Source organism: Podarcis vaucheri (genome assembly GCF_965113315.1).
Source record: "Podarcis vaucheri genome assembly, chromosome: 5".
In the NCBI taxonomy this organism is placed as follows: domain Eukaryota; kingdom Metazoa; phylum Chordata; class Lepidosauria; order Squamata; family Lacertidae; genus Podarcis; species Podarcis vaucheri.
The window spans coordinates 23,408,860-23,425,805 of record NC_138763.1 but is presented as its reverse complement, the minus strand read 5'-3'; the positions used below and the strand labels follow the sequence as shown (position 1 = coordinate 23,425,805).

The window sequence follows — 16,946 nt, the reverse complement described above, 5'->3', positions numbered from 1 at the left end:
GGGTTAGGGTTAATGGGGGGGGTTGCTTAGGTGTTTGCAGGTATCAATGAGGATCGGGCAGTTGCAAAACTTGAAGCAGGCGCACACAACGCAACCCCTGCAGCTGCTCAAAAAAAGCACGCGGCTCTTCACTTCCGGCCTCCAAAAAGCCGCTCTACCCCTCTCGGATCTTTTCCCGCCTCTCTGCCCTGCCTTTAAGCACCTCCTTTGAGAACCGGAAGCGAAGCTGCCGTTCCTTCGAGCCCGCTCTATAGTTCTTCCCTATCCCTTCTCTCCCCCTTGATAGGATGGCTTCCCGGTGACGTAGCTCGCCTGCTCCTCCAGTCAGATAGGACCACGGCTGCTCAGAGCTCTTCGGCTGCCTTGGCGGTACCTTTGCGAGCCGGGTTGTGTTTCCAGCCGGGGAACTTGACGCGTCGGACCGTGCCGGGTAGAAAGTGGGGTTGGGGTGGGCCTGGGGGGTGGGCAGGAATTTATTTCCCTCCATTGTTTCCTAACGGACTTTTGGGGGGCCGGGAGAAGGGGAATTGGTGTTTTGTCGACGAGGAAGAAGCTACTGCTTCGTTTTGGTGGGGAAGCTCCGCGAGGAGGCCCGTGACTTCCAGCTGACGAGCCTGAAGCGTCCTCGACTTCTCCGTCCTTCCAGCGGGTGTGAGGGGACCCCTCTGACCTGGAGCGGGTTTGGCCCAGGTGGGGGGCGGAGGAGGGAAGGCCGGGCCCCTCTTCCAGGCGGGGCGGAGCTGGAAGCCTCCCTTGAGCTGCCCTGCTGCCGCCGCCGCGGCGGGGGAAAGGCTCCCCGGTCCCGAGGACGACGGCGCTGGACTACGTGTGCGACATGTCCCCCACCATCTCCTACAAAGACAGCAGCCGGCAGCGCCGGCCGGGCTCCTACCAGAACTCGGTGGATATGCTGAAGAGGGAGCTCCCGCCGCCGGACTTCTGCGGGGATGGCCGCGCCGAAGTGGGAGATGACCGAGAGGCGCTTCTCCAAGAGCCGAGCGCCACGCCGCTGGGGACACCCCGGGGCTACCGAGCGGAGCTGGGCAGCATCTTGCTGCTGCTCTTCCTCTACGTGCTGCAGGGCATCCCGCTGGGGCTCGCCGGCAGCATCCCGCTCATCTTGCAAAGCAAGAACGTGAGCTACACGGACCAGGCTTTCTTCAGCTTCGTCTTCTGGCCTTTCAGCTTGAAGCTGCTGTGGGCCCCCCTGGTGGATGCCGTGTACTTCAAGAACTTTGGCCGGCGCAAGTCGTGGCTTGTGCCCACTCAGTACACCTTGGGGCTTTTTATGATGTACCTTTCCAGGCAGGTGGACTCTTTGCTTGGGGAGGAGGATGGCAAAAGCCCAGATGTGGTGGCTCTTACAGTGACCTTCTTCTTGTTTGAGTTTCTGGCAGCCACTCAGGACATAGCTGTAGATGGCTGGGCATTGACTATGTTGTCTCGGGAGAATGTGGGCTATGCTTCCACTTGTAACTCTGTGGGACAGACAGCTGGCTACTTCTTGGGAAATGTCTTGTTCTTGGCTCTGGAATCAGCCTCCTTCTGCAACAAGTATTTGCGGTTTCAGCCTCAACCCAGAGGAATTGTAACGCTTTCAGGTATAAATTTTTGAAATGAATGTAATGATGCAGATCTATCCGAGAGCCCCTTTTATCTCTCCCCCACAGCTTCTATGTCCTCTTCAGGTTGACAGTTGTTCATGTGTAGTGTGGTAAGAAGTGGTGATGGATTAGTCTACCATGGAACATTTCATTTACGCCCCTCTTATAGAACTGCAAAAAGAATTACAGTACTTGTGTGGATTTGCTATTCCAGATTGCTATATCAGCTGCCCAACTTTGAAGGTTCACATTTGTTTAGGAACTGTCTGATCTTGATACACAATTTTGATAAAAAGCTGGTGGGGTGGGTGGATGGGTGAAACCTGGAAGAACACATGCTGCTATATTAGTACACTTAGTGAAAATGCGGTGTTATCTTACAGAAGTTTTGGCATTTGCTGGTTCATGCTAGATAGCAATTCTGCATTTACACATTTTGCCCAGATTACTTTGCTTGAAAATGGAGCTGCCATGTCATCTTAATTAATTAATAAGCTAAACTAAGCTAGTGGTCCTCATCCATGTTGCTAACATTAATAATAACGAGAGGTAACATACTTCAGAAAGCTATGGTGAAAAGACCCAAAGCAAAATGAACAATTATAGCAGGCACACCCAACTTCCAAGAGACTGCCATCTACTCACACTATAACAAACAGGCAGAGATCTACCCATTGGATTGACCAGAGTTGAGCTTTTTTTCCTGCTTGTTTTTGGGAGGGGGGTGTCAGGAGCCTGCGATTGACAAGGAAAGACCATGGGCATCCCGTGATTGACCAGTAGATCATGATCAACCGGTTGGACAGGCCTGAGTTATAGTATAGGTTTACAACTAGAAGCAGAATTGGTAAAGACCTGTCAAATCTAGTTTTTTCAGAACTCTCTTCAAGAATGGGAAACGAGACATTACTTTCACACATCTACTTTCCTGCCACCATAAGCTTCTGCATAAGGTTGAAATCACACAATTGAAATGTAAGATGTAATCATATGGTATTAAAAACAGTTTAGAAGCAATTGTAGTCACAGGAATAGGGTGGTTCCTGAAAATACACATCTCAATTGCCAGAGACCAGAGCAAAGAGGTGTGTCTTTAGCATATGTTGGACATTGTGTATGTTTCTGAAAAAATGTGATTAATACAATATATATAATATAATGAAGGTGCCAGATGTACTTCTGTGGGGAGGGAATTCCACAACCTAGGAACTACCACAAAGAATTCCCTCTCCCACAGCACCCTGCTTGAACTTTTGAGGGCAGTGGAACTACCAAGGAGGCCCCCTCTACTGATCTTGACAACAAGAGCGTCTGTATGGAAGTTATGGGTTACTGTTATGTCAGATTGACACAACAAAGAGGCAACAGAGGTCCCAGTGATTTCAGACTGGCTACTTTTATATCTTGCTTTGTGCATGCACGTTTTAATTTATCACAATGCTTCCAGTTTGTTAAGTAGGGTTCTTGAGGTTGGGGATAAGAGTATTTGCTTAAATGAGTTCTTAAATTTCATTATTCTTAAGTTAATTTGCTTATTCACATTGTGGTCTCCAAATCCATTCCTACGGGGATTAATCTGACATCTTTTCTTCTGGCAAAGATTAAGGCCGCACTATGTAGACTGCTTGCTTCTGTGGAGCCCCTTATTTATTTGGATGAGCTAATAATCCAGCATAAATTGCCAGTAATTGGTTTTGTGAAATGTTTTATGAAGGTTGCAGCTAGTCTTAGTGTTGGTTTTAAATAGTATGTTATTAGCATCAAGTGTCTTCATAATGGAAAAGGTTTCATTTCCCCTTCAGATTTCCTATTTTACTGGGGTGCTGTTTTCTTAATCACTACCACCTTGGTCGCACTCTTGAAGAAAGAAGATAGGGAAAGACACCCATCAAAAGAAGAAACAAAAGGCATCATGGATACGTACAAGCTGCTCTTCTCAATAGTAAAAATGCCAGCAGTCCTTACATTTTGTGCCCTGATTTTAACAGCAAAAGTGAGTACATGATTTGTGATTATCATTTGGGAACGTGCCTCATTTTTATGCCAGTCTTAGGAGCTACTATGCCAGAAAACATATTAATTGAGAAGAGAGCTACTATTGCTATTTATTTATTTATTTATTTATTTGGTTGGTTGGTTGGTTGGTTGGTTGGTTGGTTGGTTGGTTGGTTTATATGCCACCCTTTAACCAAAGATCCCAGAGTGGTGTACAACATTAAGAACATAAATACATGGAGCATAATAATAAAAGCATAATACTGAACATAGTAATAGACAGCATAACAATAAAATAATTATAATAATAGTCAGTCCCCTCTGCCACATTTAACAAGCCATAGATTGTTTAATGGCCAAACACCCTGGTAAAGAGGAATGTTTTCACCTGGCATCTAAAGACATGTAATGCTGGCACCAGGTGAGCCTCTATGGGGAGAGTGTTTCACAGATGAGGGAACCATCACAGAAAAGACCCATTCTCATGTTGTAAGTCTCTGAACCTCTCAGGAGTGGGAACATAGAGAAGGACAAGCACAAGGTCTGGATCAGTTTATATGGGGAGAGGTGGTCTTTAAGGAATTGTGGTCCTGAACCATGTAAGTTATGAGATACCGTATTTTTCGCTCTATAGGACGCACTTTTCCCCCTTCAAAAATGAAGGGGAAATGTGTGTGCGTCCTATGGAGCGAAGACGCCATAGCCCCGCGACCCTCTCCCGGCTGGAGAGGTGACGCGCGGCTATGGCAGGAGCCTCTCCGCTGCGCCTTTCCGCTGCTCCCTGACCTGCTCTTTGGGGCTGGTGGTGGGCTTCCCCCCGCCAGCCCCAAAGAGCAGGTCGAAAGGAACCTGAAGCCTGGAGAGCGAGAGGGGTCAGTGCACACACCAACCCCTCTCGCTCTCCAGGCTTCCAAGGTAGCCGCCTGAACGCACCTTAAACGGCACCTTGTTTTAGAGCGGGAAAACGAGGGGGAAAGTTCTCCCGCTCTCTGTGCAGCGCCTTCTGCCGCTTCACTGAAGGGGCGCTGGGCAGAGAGGGGGAGATTTTTTTTTCTTGTTCTCCCCCCTCTAAAACAAAGTGCGTCCTATTGTCCGGTGCGTCCTATGGTGCGAAAAATACGGTAGCATTGTAGCTGAGTTGATACAAAGCAATATGTGTGTCATCTCAGGTATGCACCTCTGTAGGAGCAATAGATTGGAATCCCTTTACAGACATTACTTTGTGTGCAGAGGGGGAAGCCAATGTGGTGTAATGGTTTAGGGTGTTGGACTAGGATCTGGGAGAATAGAGTTCAAATCCCCACTTGGCCATGAAGCCCACTGAGTGACCTTGTGGCAGTCACTGCCTCTCAGCCTAAGCTACTTTACAGGGTTGATGTGGGAATAAATTGAGAAGGAATGAACTAGATTAAAATACATGTCAACCTTCTGCATCTCTGGATAAGCTTGCCTAAACAAAAATGCTTTCATCTAGTGTCAAAACCATTGATGTCAATAGGCAGAGAGTTCAAATGAAATGACAACAAGATTGCATTTCTCAGTGGTTGAAGTGTTTAAACTATTGGACTTTTCAGAATTGGCATTCCAGGGGATGGCAAGCTCCCACTTTTGTTTTCTTCCTGTCCCTAACAGAGAACATGACCCTTGTTAGCTCTGTAATGCTGCCTGTGCTGTTACTTTTTTGTATTTTTCTACACCATTCTCTGACATGGGAGGGAAAAGAGGGAGCCTCATGCTCAGTCTTCAGAGGGCTGCTCTTTCTTTGATTGAGAGCTCATTGAATGCAGTCAGTTGAGAGAGGAAGAGAGCCGTTGTCATTGGCTCCCTGATGGCTGCAATTGAGCAGTCATATCTTAACCTAATCAGCAGGGATATAAAAGAGGATTATGACGATGGCCCCATAGTGTGCTGCAATGGATCCTAGAAGTCCTCAATTAACCATAATTTCCTCTTACGTCTGAATCAGAAAAAAACATGATTACTACAGTTTCAAGTTCTTTGTTCTGAACCTAGTCACCATAGCCCCTCCCCCCTTTCTGGTTCTGATTTAACTCTGGTTAATTGCTGGCATTGTGGCATATTGCAGCATGCCAGGGAGGGAATTGGTAGCACAGCAACAAAACTCACAGGCAGAAGGCTTGAGCATGTCTCAGCTTATTAAACTACAGCACGATCATTCAACTTTTCCTAGGGTTCTTTCTTTAAAACTTTTTCTAATTTGCAAGACTGCATAAACAATACGCAACCGAAGCCTCTCTGCCAGGGAGCTGGATTAAAAAAACAGTTGTTGAACGAGTTTGTTCTAAAAACAAACTCAGCTCCTGAGAGCCAACCGGATTGTTTCTCAGTGACTATCATAGCTGAAAGAGGGAGGTATTGGCATGCAAGGGGAAGCTCTGTTAAATAACCCGGAAGAAGGTATTACTAGACCGTTGGAACCCTGGACAAGAGTCGTCCACACTGTAACATTTTGTTGCAGTTCCTACTTGTTTAACAAGTAGGATTGTTACTTGGGGTATATTTATGAAGCCATGCTAGCACTGCAAGATTATTGATCCAATACAGTGGTACCTCAGGTTACAAACGCTTCAGGTTACAAACTCAGCTAACCCAGATTTTGCTCCAGATTGCGAAATTTGCCCCAGGATGAGAATGGAAATCGCACAGCAGCAGCAGGAGGCCCCATCAGCGAAAGCACGCCTCAGGTTTAAGAATGGGTTGGGGTTAAGAACGGACCTACAGAATGAATTAAGTTTGTAACCCGAGGTACCACTGTAATTATTTTTGTATAGCCTCCCGTATTTGCCCTGATATGGTTATCAGCTGTGTTGCTTCCTGTCAAATGTTGGAATGATTCTGATTGTTCAAGAAGCTGCAATCTCAAATCAAGGTTTCATACCCTACTTTGATGGCCCACCACAAACCATGGTTTATAAACTGACACAGACTCAGGCAAAAAAGCAAACCATAGATTTTGCATAATGTCTAAATGTCCATGGATTTTGCGTAATGTTCTATAAGCGGAGGGGCACGATTTAATTTGTCTAAGCTAGTGATTCCCAAACTGGTCCATGAACCACCTGTGGTCTGCAAGCTTCATTTAGGTTGTATGTGACATGTAATACTGATTTTTAGCTGTATTTTGATTGTTTCTTTTTATTTCTTATATTTCATTCTATTTTATTACTATCTGCATTCAATAACTGAACAATGTAAGAGAAAAAGAAACAATAAAAATACCACATGTCAGGAGTGCTCTGATGGTGTTTCCTGCTTGGCAGGGGGTTGGACTCGATGGCCCTTGTGGTCTCTTCCAACTCTATGATTCTATGATTCAATTAAAATCACACATCATCCAGTACAGTGCATTACAATTGCTGTAGTGAGCAGAAAAATCATTAAGTGGTCTGCAAGACACTCAACAGTTTTCAAGTGGTCCATGGGGAAAAAATGTTTGGAACCACTAGACTAAGCCAAAGGTGGGGTTGCGAACCTATGGAATCATTGGGTGCCAACTCCCATAAACCTCAGTCAACATGACCAATGATCAGGGATGATTTGAGTTGTCTGGAGGACCACAGGTTCGCTTTCACGGTCTGCTTCTTAAATACTGATTGCTATTCTGGACCGCAGTGTTGGGAGTTTGGATCTGGATTTAAGTTCCAGAAAGTCCAGGGATGGGTGACCATGAATAAGTTACTACATATCAGTACAGCAGGAAAACCTTGTTGTATGTGCGTAAGATTGTAAAAGGTTTTTATGTTGCAGATTGGATTCTCGGCAGCGGATGCCGTCACAGGCCTCAAACTGGTAGAAGAAGGAGTACCTAAAGAACACTTGGCTCTTCTTGCTGTTCCAATGGTTCCACTGCAGATCATATTGCCTCTGATTATCAGCAAATACACAGCAGGTCCACAGCCCCTGAACACATTTTACAAAGCTATGCCTTTTAGGTAAAAAGCCTCTTGATAGTTAAACCTGATAATACACAACTCTGTTAATGTGAAACTATAATTTTGTAACCATTAAAAGCAATGAGATGTGCACGTTGGGCTTTTACTTGGAAAGCTTTGCCGTGGTTATTGGTTCAAAATCCCCTACTCTTGTTCGCTACGCAATTTATAATGAAGTGCTGTAGCTTTGCTAAATTATCCTTTACAAGAGCTGTGCTTGGTTAAAATTCCACTTGTGTTAGAACAAGTGTTTTCTTTTCCACACTTAGCTTTCATTAGATGGACAAGGCTAAGTTCAAGGTATTGGTTCTGATGTATAAAACCCTGGGCAGCTTGGCATCAGGATACCTAAATCAGTCTTTAGATACTCAATGAGTTACTGTGCTCTGCAGGAGAAGGCATCCTGCAGATACCATCTTATAGGGAGGTCCGCATTCTGTGTGATGCTGAAACTGGGCCTTAAGTGTTGTGCCACATGCCATTTGGAATGCCCTCCTGCTAAATATTAGATAGGTGCCGCCTCTGTAGACATTTTGACACATGCTGAAGACCTTCCTCTTTCAACAAGTCTTTTACGTAGAGATATTTCCCAGTCTGCATCTGTATAGGAATTGTTTTTAGATGTGTTTATTGTTTTATCTTTTGTGGCATTTGGGGGCCTTTCATTTCCATGAAGACCACAGAATGTGTCTCATGGATCACTCATTTCCTTCCAGCTTATATGGATGGGAAACAACGGGTTATGTAGGAGTAGCCAACATAGTATTCTCCATATGCTTTGGATTGGAACCCCTCCATCGCCCCTCATCATTGGCTGGCTGAGGCTGATGGGCCTTGGAGTGCCCATCTAGAGGGGACCATGTTGACTACCCCAAGGTTAGGCAGCTTACTATCAAAGGGGCTGATTTCAGTCTTGCATGGCCTGCCTCTTTTTTAACTAGAATTCCTGAAATCTACTTGCTAAGTTGCAGATCATGGTCAAGGGGGAGACATCTTAACCATGATTTGGCAAGCAAAACCTTGATTTAGCTGCCATCTGCTGATGTTAAAAGGCCCAGGGAGGAGCAAAGTGTGTGCGAGCCAGCACATTTGCACAGTTGCTTATTGTCATGTGCAAAGCAGACCTTGTTTAAGGTGCGTTGCTGAATCAACCCAAGGTTCATCTAGATCAGCATTCTTCAAAATCTGCATCCGTTAGGTAGCCCACCAGAAACTGGCCAGTGAATCACCACTGGGTCATAATCTGACTCTGCCGTGTCTCAGGTCTACCCCTTGTCAAAATTTTTGGGTTGCCTTCCTAGCTTGTATTGGTTTAATGCAGACATGATGAGGGGTTTTGGGTATTCAACGTGTTTCCCCATATCTTTTTCCTACAGGTTACTGTTTGGGTTGGAATTTGCTTTCTTGGTTTGGTGGACTCCCAAAGTAAAATACGAAGGAGGATTTCCCATCTATTACTATATTATATTGCTTCTGAGTTATGCTTTGCATCAGGTAATAAGTTGCTGTGTGTGTGTGTGTATTTGAGTAGTCTACGTAGATACAAGGCATATATATATATATATATATATATATATATATATATATATATATATATGAAGAATGTATTGAGCTTAGGCTTTGTCACCACTTAAGGTATATTAAATTTCCTAAAACACATTTGTCTACTATCTACAAGTCTTTACTGTTACTGTTAGTACTAGAGAAGGATGGACCAGTTTCTTTCTTTTCCATGTTAAATATAGTGGGGTAGGAGAGCTGAAAATAATGCCAGTATATTTCACACCTGTCAACCAATGTGCCCCTTTAGTTTCAGGTGTTACATGGGTAGATGAGTGTATAAAGCCAGGGACAGACATTTTCACGGCTCTCTGGCAGCTGTGGTGGCTCATTTACCAGAAGTAATGTGTTTAGCATTAACTCTGGAAGTGTAAACTGTATTCTGACCAAACCAAGCCTAGGAGTATACAGATTGCCAGATGTGAATTTTTTCCCAGCTCTTCCACGGCACTATGTAAGTGTTTTCCTTACTGAAATCTTGTGTTGGAGGGTTATTTTGTTGCAAAACCACTGTTTTTGTTTCTTCCTACAAGATATGTAAAAGTGGGAATCTTTGGTCTTCCAAGACCCCAGCAGCTCTCAACAGCTGGCCCCTTTTGACTACATTTCATGTTAAAAGGCAGCTCCACAGTGTTCCATAAGACATTTCACTAAAATAGCCGTTGCTACTTGAAGCTGTTCTCTTGCGTAATTCTCTTTGTGTTCATCTGTCTTTCCCCCAGGTTACGCTGTACAGTATGTATGTTGCTATAATGGCTTTCAATGCCAAAGTTAGTGACCCACTCATAGGCGGAACGTACATGACGCTACTTAACACAGTGTCGAATTTGGGTGGAAACTGGCCGGCAACAGTAGCTCTTTGGCTTGTGGATCCACTTACAGTGAAGGAGTGTGCCGGAGCTCAAGGACATAACTGCGGAACTGCAGCTGCTGCAGAAGTAAGTTTCTTATAAGAGACGCTTTCATTCCAGTACTAGTCTTGATGCACTGACACTAACTTTCTGCACTGATATTTCCTCCCCATTTAAAAAGCATCTTAGGAATAGCTTTTGCTCTTGCATATTATCAAGTGAGATAATTTGCACCTCCTGTGTTAGCTATGCAAGACCTTCGCTTTATTCACCTTATGGGGTTTGAACAGTGTGATTTTAGCCACATAGTAGTGTGATAGCAAAGTTGTAAGACTTTCCCAGAATGCTCGTATAAGATCATCTTGAAAGAATAATTGTTCCTTCAGCTTTGGCTACAACCCACATGCTTTGATTGTTTTGCTCCAGTAGACATCACTGATGGGGCATTATGAAGCTTAAGGCAGCTGCATTACTCCCTACAGAAGTAAAGTCTTTTAATTTAAAAGGGGGTGGGCATCTGGGAAAAACGTCTTTTTTCCCTAGATGCCCACCCCTTCTTATTTTTAAAAAAATATTGTTTTTTGCCAAGCATGTAAAGCCAAATCTGCACAATTTAAATGTACACAAGTTGCGAGTTACCTGTAATAGAAAATTATTATTAATGGGTGGCAACCAAAGTTAGTCATACTCTGAGCAGACCCATTGGAATCAATGGACTTTGTAACATCCACTGATTTTAGTGGGGGTACCACTTAGTTAGATACCACCCAACATACTATATTTTTAAGGATAAAAGCAGTGTGTTCATCTAGAATGCTTCATCAATGCATTTTAACTTATTCTGTTAATACATATATCCGTATAACATCTTTTGACGCCCTTCTCCCATTCTCTCTTGCAGCTTTGTACAAAAGAAGGCGGATCATGTATTATTACCTTGGATGGTTATTACGTGGAATCCCTAATATGCGTGGCTTTGGGATTTGTTTGGTGGTTGTTCCTCGGTCCCAAATTCAAAAAGCTGCAGAACGAGAGGGCGTCTTCATGGAAATGCAGGAGAACCAGTTCATAGGAAAACACTGGCAAAAGTTGTTATGGTTTTATCCCATAATGAGTACACAAAAAAAATAAATACATCTATGTAGGGGGGAAATGGCCGTTTTATGCCAAATGACTTTCCAAAAAAACAAGCCAGGAAAGTAGTATATGGATCAGTTAAAAAAGCACACACACCAACAATATTTCCTTAAGTTAAAAATGAATAAATAATCATACCGGAAACAGCACTTTAAAACTACAGAGCTGTTGTGCTAAGTTGCAGCGTCTGCCTTTTGTCTTCTGATTGATTTCTTTAACATTATCTCTAAACAAAACTTTTATGAAACCATAACATTTTGATTTAAATGTAAATGTTGAATGTATATGGTAAAATAAGCTGTAGAGAGAACAATCAATCTGATACATTTTCCACAACCCCTTTTAATTGCTGACCATAACTACGCTTTATGGGAGAAAACAATGAGTATCAAAAGATTCTCTCAAATGTATTTTCCTGGCTTCTACAAGCTTTAAAGATTTATAAGAGGAATATTTTTATAATGGTGAAAATTTAGCTTTTTTCTTTTCTTTTAATGTGCACACTTGACTTCAAGGCACTTGATTTGCAGATAGAAGTGGTTTCTTCAGGACAGCATTTGTATGAGAGAAGCAGCTTACGTTGATCACACCTGGTAGATGGTAGGCAGGCAGGCATATTGACTAGTACTGAAGAACGGGCTTCCAAAAGATTAGGGGCACATATAAGGCCAGTGAATTCAGCTTGCTTGAAAAAGCAAATATGCTGTTTCTCAAGAATTGCTGTTTTTTCTTTTATGAGGCCCAAAGAGGACTAGGCAAAAGATGTGGTGCCTTTTGAAAAGAAATGTTGATGGATTGTCTGTACTTTCATTGTTTTAGGACATTCATATCGTTCTAATGTAAGTCATTCAATCATTCCTGGCTGTTGCCTGGAATCTCCTACAACTGGTAACGCGATTTTTGCAATTCTCATTATTAAGAGGGAATCTTCTCTTTGGTGCCTTAAGGATGTACAATACAATGTATATCACATAAGAAAGGGGCACTGTTATAGTATGTTGTTGGATGTATTTTGTACATCTCTCATGATATTAAAATACCTTCAAAAGGTGTGGCAGGCTAGTGTCATACTCTTGATGCTGTCTCAGTTTTACTGGTTATTTCAAGAGGTCAATTCTTTCTGAAATGGATATTAATTCTTGATTCCAAGTGAATCTGTGATTTACGGTGTACTGTTTTTCTTTTAAAGCTCTTTTCTGAGTGTAAATAAATGTTAAGCCTGTTTGAGAAGGAAGTTTACACAGCTCTTAAGCACACTTACTTGGGAGTAAATGCCACTGAAATTAGTGGGACCTACTTCCAGGGAAACAGAGTTAGGATCATAGGGTTGGGAGAGATTTTAAAATCAACAGAGAGAAAAACATTCTTAGTCTGCCCTTGATCTATATTCCCCTCCTTCTGAAGAGCAATGTATAACCGAAATTGCCAACACCTTAAGATCCCAGTACTCAGATTTATAGCTGTTTAAGTGGTTTGTGGATTTCAGGGATCCTTCTGCAACCTTAAAACTATATTTATAGCCAGCTGTTTGTTTTTACAATAATAGGGGGAACTCCTGGACTGCTCCCAATCGGATTTTAAGATTGCAGCCTATCAATGATATTCATAAACTAGTTAAATCAGCAATACTCTGATTGAATTCATGGACCTAAACTAGATAGCATCCAGTTTAAACATATTTAACTAGTGACTTTGGCAGGAAATTGGGTTACACATTGCTTCCCTGTGGCCACTTGTTTAATATGTTCTGCAGGTAGGCAGTATGTGCTGAGATTGCAGGTTGTTTGTGTGTTCTGTTGGTTGAGCTCCAATAACTTCATTTAGATTTGGCTGGTAGAATATAGGGATGACATTTTTATTGGTCCCTCCTGCCCCTTTAAAAGCAGCTTGATTTGCTGACATTTGTTAGGTGATAATGCTGATCTCTAACAGCAAAGAGTTGTACCTGTTGATTTCTGTAGATCAAGCTGATGTTGAAGGCATGGTGTTGGCTGGGTTTTGGGTCTGTTAGTAAATCTCATAGGGTTTGAGACACTCTAGTCCCCACCCCCCGCTCTGGGCATATTCTAACATGGTGATATTGTTGTATTAATATCTTGTAGTTCAGTTCATATGAATAATCAGACCTGTTTACTTGAATGAAAAATCCTTGGCGCTCTCACTAAGTACTTTTAGTTTTCATTCATTGTTTACAATAAACTGATTTTGTTTGCCTTAATTTTGATCCATCCCTATTGGCTAGGTGGGACGAATAAAACAATGCTACTTTAATACTATATGTGTATGATAGTTAATGAGAGAATATTTAGTGGCTAAAACTTGTGTTTATCATTTCCATTTATTTTTGGTTTGCCGCAGCATAAATGAAAAGCCTGTTAACAGAGAACGTTTATTAACTGTCTCTAGACAATGTTAGGGAGGGGATGCTTCTAGAAAAAAGGTGTCTGGATTGCAGAACATGCACAGGAAATTAGCCAGTGAGGCTTTTTATGTTTTCCAGTTCTGTATTACGGTTTATACAGGGTGCCAAGAAAAATAAAGGCTATGCATTTAAACAAATGTCTGATGCGGTAGAGTAAATGTTGTGAATGGCTAATTAAACTAAAACCCAGAATCAATAGCAAAGCTTGAAATAAGTTTCCTAAAAAATGAGAGACATTAAAAGAAATTTCAGCATACTCCGAGAATGAAAGAAGTGCTCAGCATTACTTTTTTGCACTTAAACACATTTGTATTAAACTTGTTGTGTTGAATTCTTGGACACTCATCACTGATGTGATTTTACAGAGGAAATCCTATAGATTTGGAAGCATATCCCGAGTTGTGCCTGCACCCGAGATAGCAGAGTCTGTGGAGTTGCTATAGGTTAAGCATCCACCTTTCACTTACCTGAATTGTACTAAATGAGAACAAAATGAGACCTGTAGTTATTTAAGGCTATCTGCATTATTTGAGAGGTAAATTATGCTGCTTGATATAATTTCAGGTGCAGGCTACAAATGATGTAAATTGGAGAACAGGTCTAATTAAAGTTCTATATGGTGTTCCTTTAATTGGAGTAAATAATAACGTGATACTCCTGGCATAAAATTGCTTCCCATTTTCAAGATAATGTGTGATTCCTTGACAGCAATTTTGATCATTCATGGCAATGGCAATCAAGTACAATTACCTCACAAAAAGTGGAACACATCTTCTCACTTGTATATAAGGTTCACAAGAAAATGTTTTCTATAGCAATAATCACGTCATGTGAAAGGAGAAATTGTCAAGGGGGGAGATATGCTGAGTTGTGATAAAAGTATTATTTGATAACTACCACTTGAGCTCTCATCTGCACTCTGTGATGCTGTCTTCAGTTCTGATTAGATTTACAAAGCTTAAGCTGTTTTTTTCTGGGTTTTCTATTGGCTATAAAGTTCATAGTTTGAAGAATATTCTTTTTATATCTTCAAAGGTTCATCAGAGATGACTGTAGAAGTATTGAATAATAAAATATTGCCTTTTTTAAAAAAGGCTAAAACTATTTGCTCGATACAAACTATATATAAAGCAAGTTAATCTACAAAGGATTTGTAGATGTACATACTTGTTGAAGGTGTACATACTTGTTGATGAAAAAAACTAAAATATTGCTCAAATGGATGACAAATTGATTTAAGTGTGAATCATATAAGTAATGGCCAGGAACTCTGTGAAACCAATTCCTTTGACTGTAATAGAGAGTGGAAGCAGAAGTATAATGTATATGTTGGAATATTTCTTGACTGTTCGTTTTTTTCCTTTATAATGTGCTGTAAATTGAGGCACTGGTACACACAAAATAGGTTTGCTTTTGAAACAGCTGTTAGTCGTAATGAAGAACAGAACAAAACGGCTGGACCATTTCATGATTAAAAATAGCTGACTTGTAAAATGGAACAAACGTGTTTAATTTTTCTATTTTACCAAAATGTTTCCTGGGTTTTCTCTTCATGTTTAAGCTTTAAAATAAATAAATAAGTTCTGTCAATTGATAAATATGAGACGACACAATTACCTTGCTGAAAGTGCTAAATTTACAGAACCATATCCCTTAGGAAGTCTCAGAAGCTCTATCTTGTTTCAATGAAGCAACATTGCAATTTTATTTTTTGTTTCTGTATTGATCGGCCAAACTAGTGTTGGGAGCCCTATTGAGAACATTGGTTTAGAAATGTGTTCATTGCTGGCGTTTGATACTAACAATCATTGCTGTGGCACTATTTTATTTTGTGCTGTATCTCCTCTCTTATTTTATGGCAGTGTCTGAGACAAAGATGGAAGCCAAAATGGCTGGCTGTCAGAGCAGCTGTTAATTAAACCCAGCAACTTAAAATGTTTATTGCATTAAGCAATAGAACAGCAGCAGCAGTTAAAACCCTGTGTGTGATAAAACAAACTGCAGATAAGTTTTTTGCCTCCTGCTCAAACGATAACAAAGTTGGCACCAGGAAAGCATCTCTGGGGAGGGATGTTCAAAGGCAGGAGCCACCACTAAAAAGACTCTATCTTGAGTCTCTTGGTTGAATGTGGTGGTATAGAAAGAAGGGCCTCTGAAGGTGATCTCAGGTTTTGGGCTGGCTCCTGCAGGAACGACTGAACATTGAAAGCAGTGTTTGAATGTGAAAGGTGACAGCCTTGCAAAATGTTTTAGGAACATTTGTGATCCTTTCGACTGGAAATCCAGGTCAGGGACTGAACTTGGTTGCCTCTCTATGCAACATCTGTGACTTGCAGATTGGTTTCATATTCTCTGTTGTTTTTGGCTTCCTCCGAAGAATCCCAAGAACTGTAGCTGGTTAAGGGTGCTGGGAATAGTAGCTCTGTGATTCTTTGTGGGAAGCAATGTGCTTAAAATGTACAGTGTGGATCTGAACCAATAGTCTGGATCATGTCAGTATCATATTCAATTGTTTCCTTGAATGCTAGTGGGATAATTCCAAGACTGCTCCGGAGTAAGTGATTCATAGCTTTGTGTATCAAGCTTGATGTCCATGGATTAAAATCAGAGCAGAATACCAAAGTCAGGCACAGGGCGAGTAAAGTCATCACTCAATTCCCCAAGCAATTGCTCTCTTCTTGAATCACTCAGTTCCTTGCTGTGTGGGCAGCACTCAGGGTCCCTGGTTGAAAAACCAATGTTCTAGAGGTGCCCAGTGGTGTTTTAAATACAGTAGTACCTCGGGTTACATACGCTTCAGGTTACATACACTTCAGGTTACAGACTCCGCTAACCCAGAAATAGTAGAATCATAGAACCATAGAATCATAGAACTATAGAGTTGGAAGGAACCCTGAGGATCCCTTTAAGAACTTTGCTTCAGGATGAGAACAGAAATCGTGCTCCGGCGGCGCAGCAGCAGCAGGAGGCCCTATTAGCAAAAGTGGTGCTTCAGGTTAAGAACAGTTTCAGGTTAAGAACGGACCTCCGGAACGAATTAAGTACTTAACCCGAGGTACCACTGTACTGGTTAGAACATGGGTAGTCAAACTAAGGCCCAGGGGCTGGATCCGGCCCAATCGCCTTCTAAATCTGGCCCACAGACAGTCCAGGAATCAGCATATTTTTACATGAGTAGAATGTGCCCCCCAAATAGAATCTGCCCCCCCCCACAAGGGACAGTGGACCGGCCCCCTGCTGAAAAAGTTTGCTGACTCCTGGGTTAGAACTACAGCCTACACAGCTGAAAAAACAGGTCTTCCCAAGGCCCTTTCAGCACTGTGGGTGCTATTTTGTGCATGCCTTTGGCCTCCCTGCTGCTTTTGCTTTGTCCACTCTCCAGGCAGATCTTAACACCCTGCCTCTACTTAGAAGTTGGAAAATG

The 16,946-nt window shown here is 42.1% G+C and overlaps 1 protein-coding gene across 1 annotated transcript; it reads left to right on the top strand.

Moving 5' to 3' along the window:
- The first annotated feature begins 313 nt into the window (after positions 1 to 313).
- On the top strand, positions 314 to 15,025 carry SLC33A1 (solute carrier family 33 member 1). Its single transcript, XM_082224301.1, has 6 exons — positions 314 to 1,601; positions 3,407 to 3,597; positions 7,368 to 7,552; positions 8,929 to 9,046; positions 9,835 to 10,050; positions 10,865 to 15,025. The coding sequence occupies exons 1-6, from the start codon at positions 836 to 838 to the stop codon at positions 11,033 to 11,035; spliced, it is 1,647 nt and encodes a 548-aa protein (XP_082080427.1). The 5' UTR covers positions 314 to 835; the 3' UTR covers positions 11,036 to 15,025.
- Positions 15,026 to 16,946: the final 1,921 nt, after the last annotated feature.

Coding starts and splice junctions, on each gene's coding strand:
- SLC33A1 (XM_082224301.1), top strand. CDS start 836: ATGTCCCCCACCATCTCCTACAAAGACAGCAGCCGGCAGCGCCGGCCG. Junction 1,602..3,406: donor AGGAATTGTAACGCTTTCAG/GTATAAATTTTT, acceptor TTTCCCCTTCAG/ATTTCCTATTTTACTGGGGT. Junction 10,051..10,864: donor GAACTGCAGCTGCTGCAGAA/GTAAGTTTCTTA, acceptor TCTCTCTTGCAG/CTTTGTACAAAAGAAGGCGG.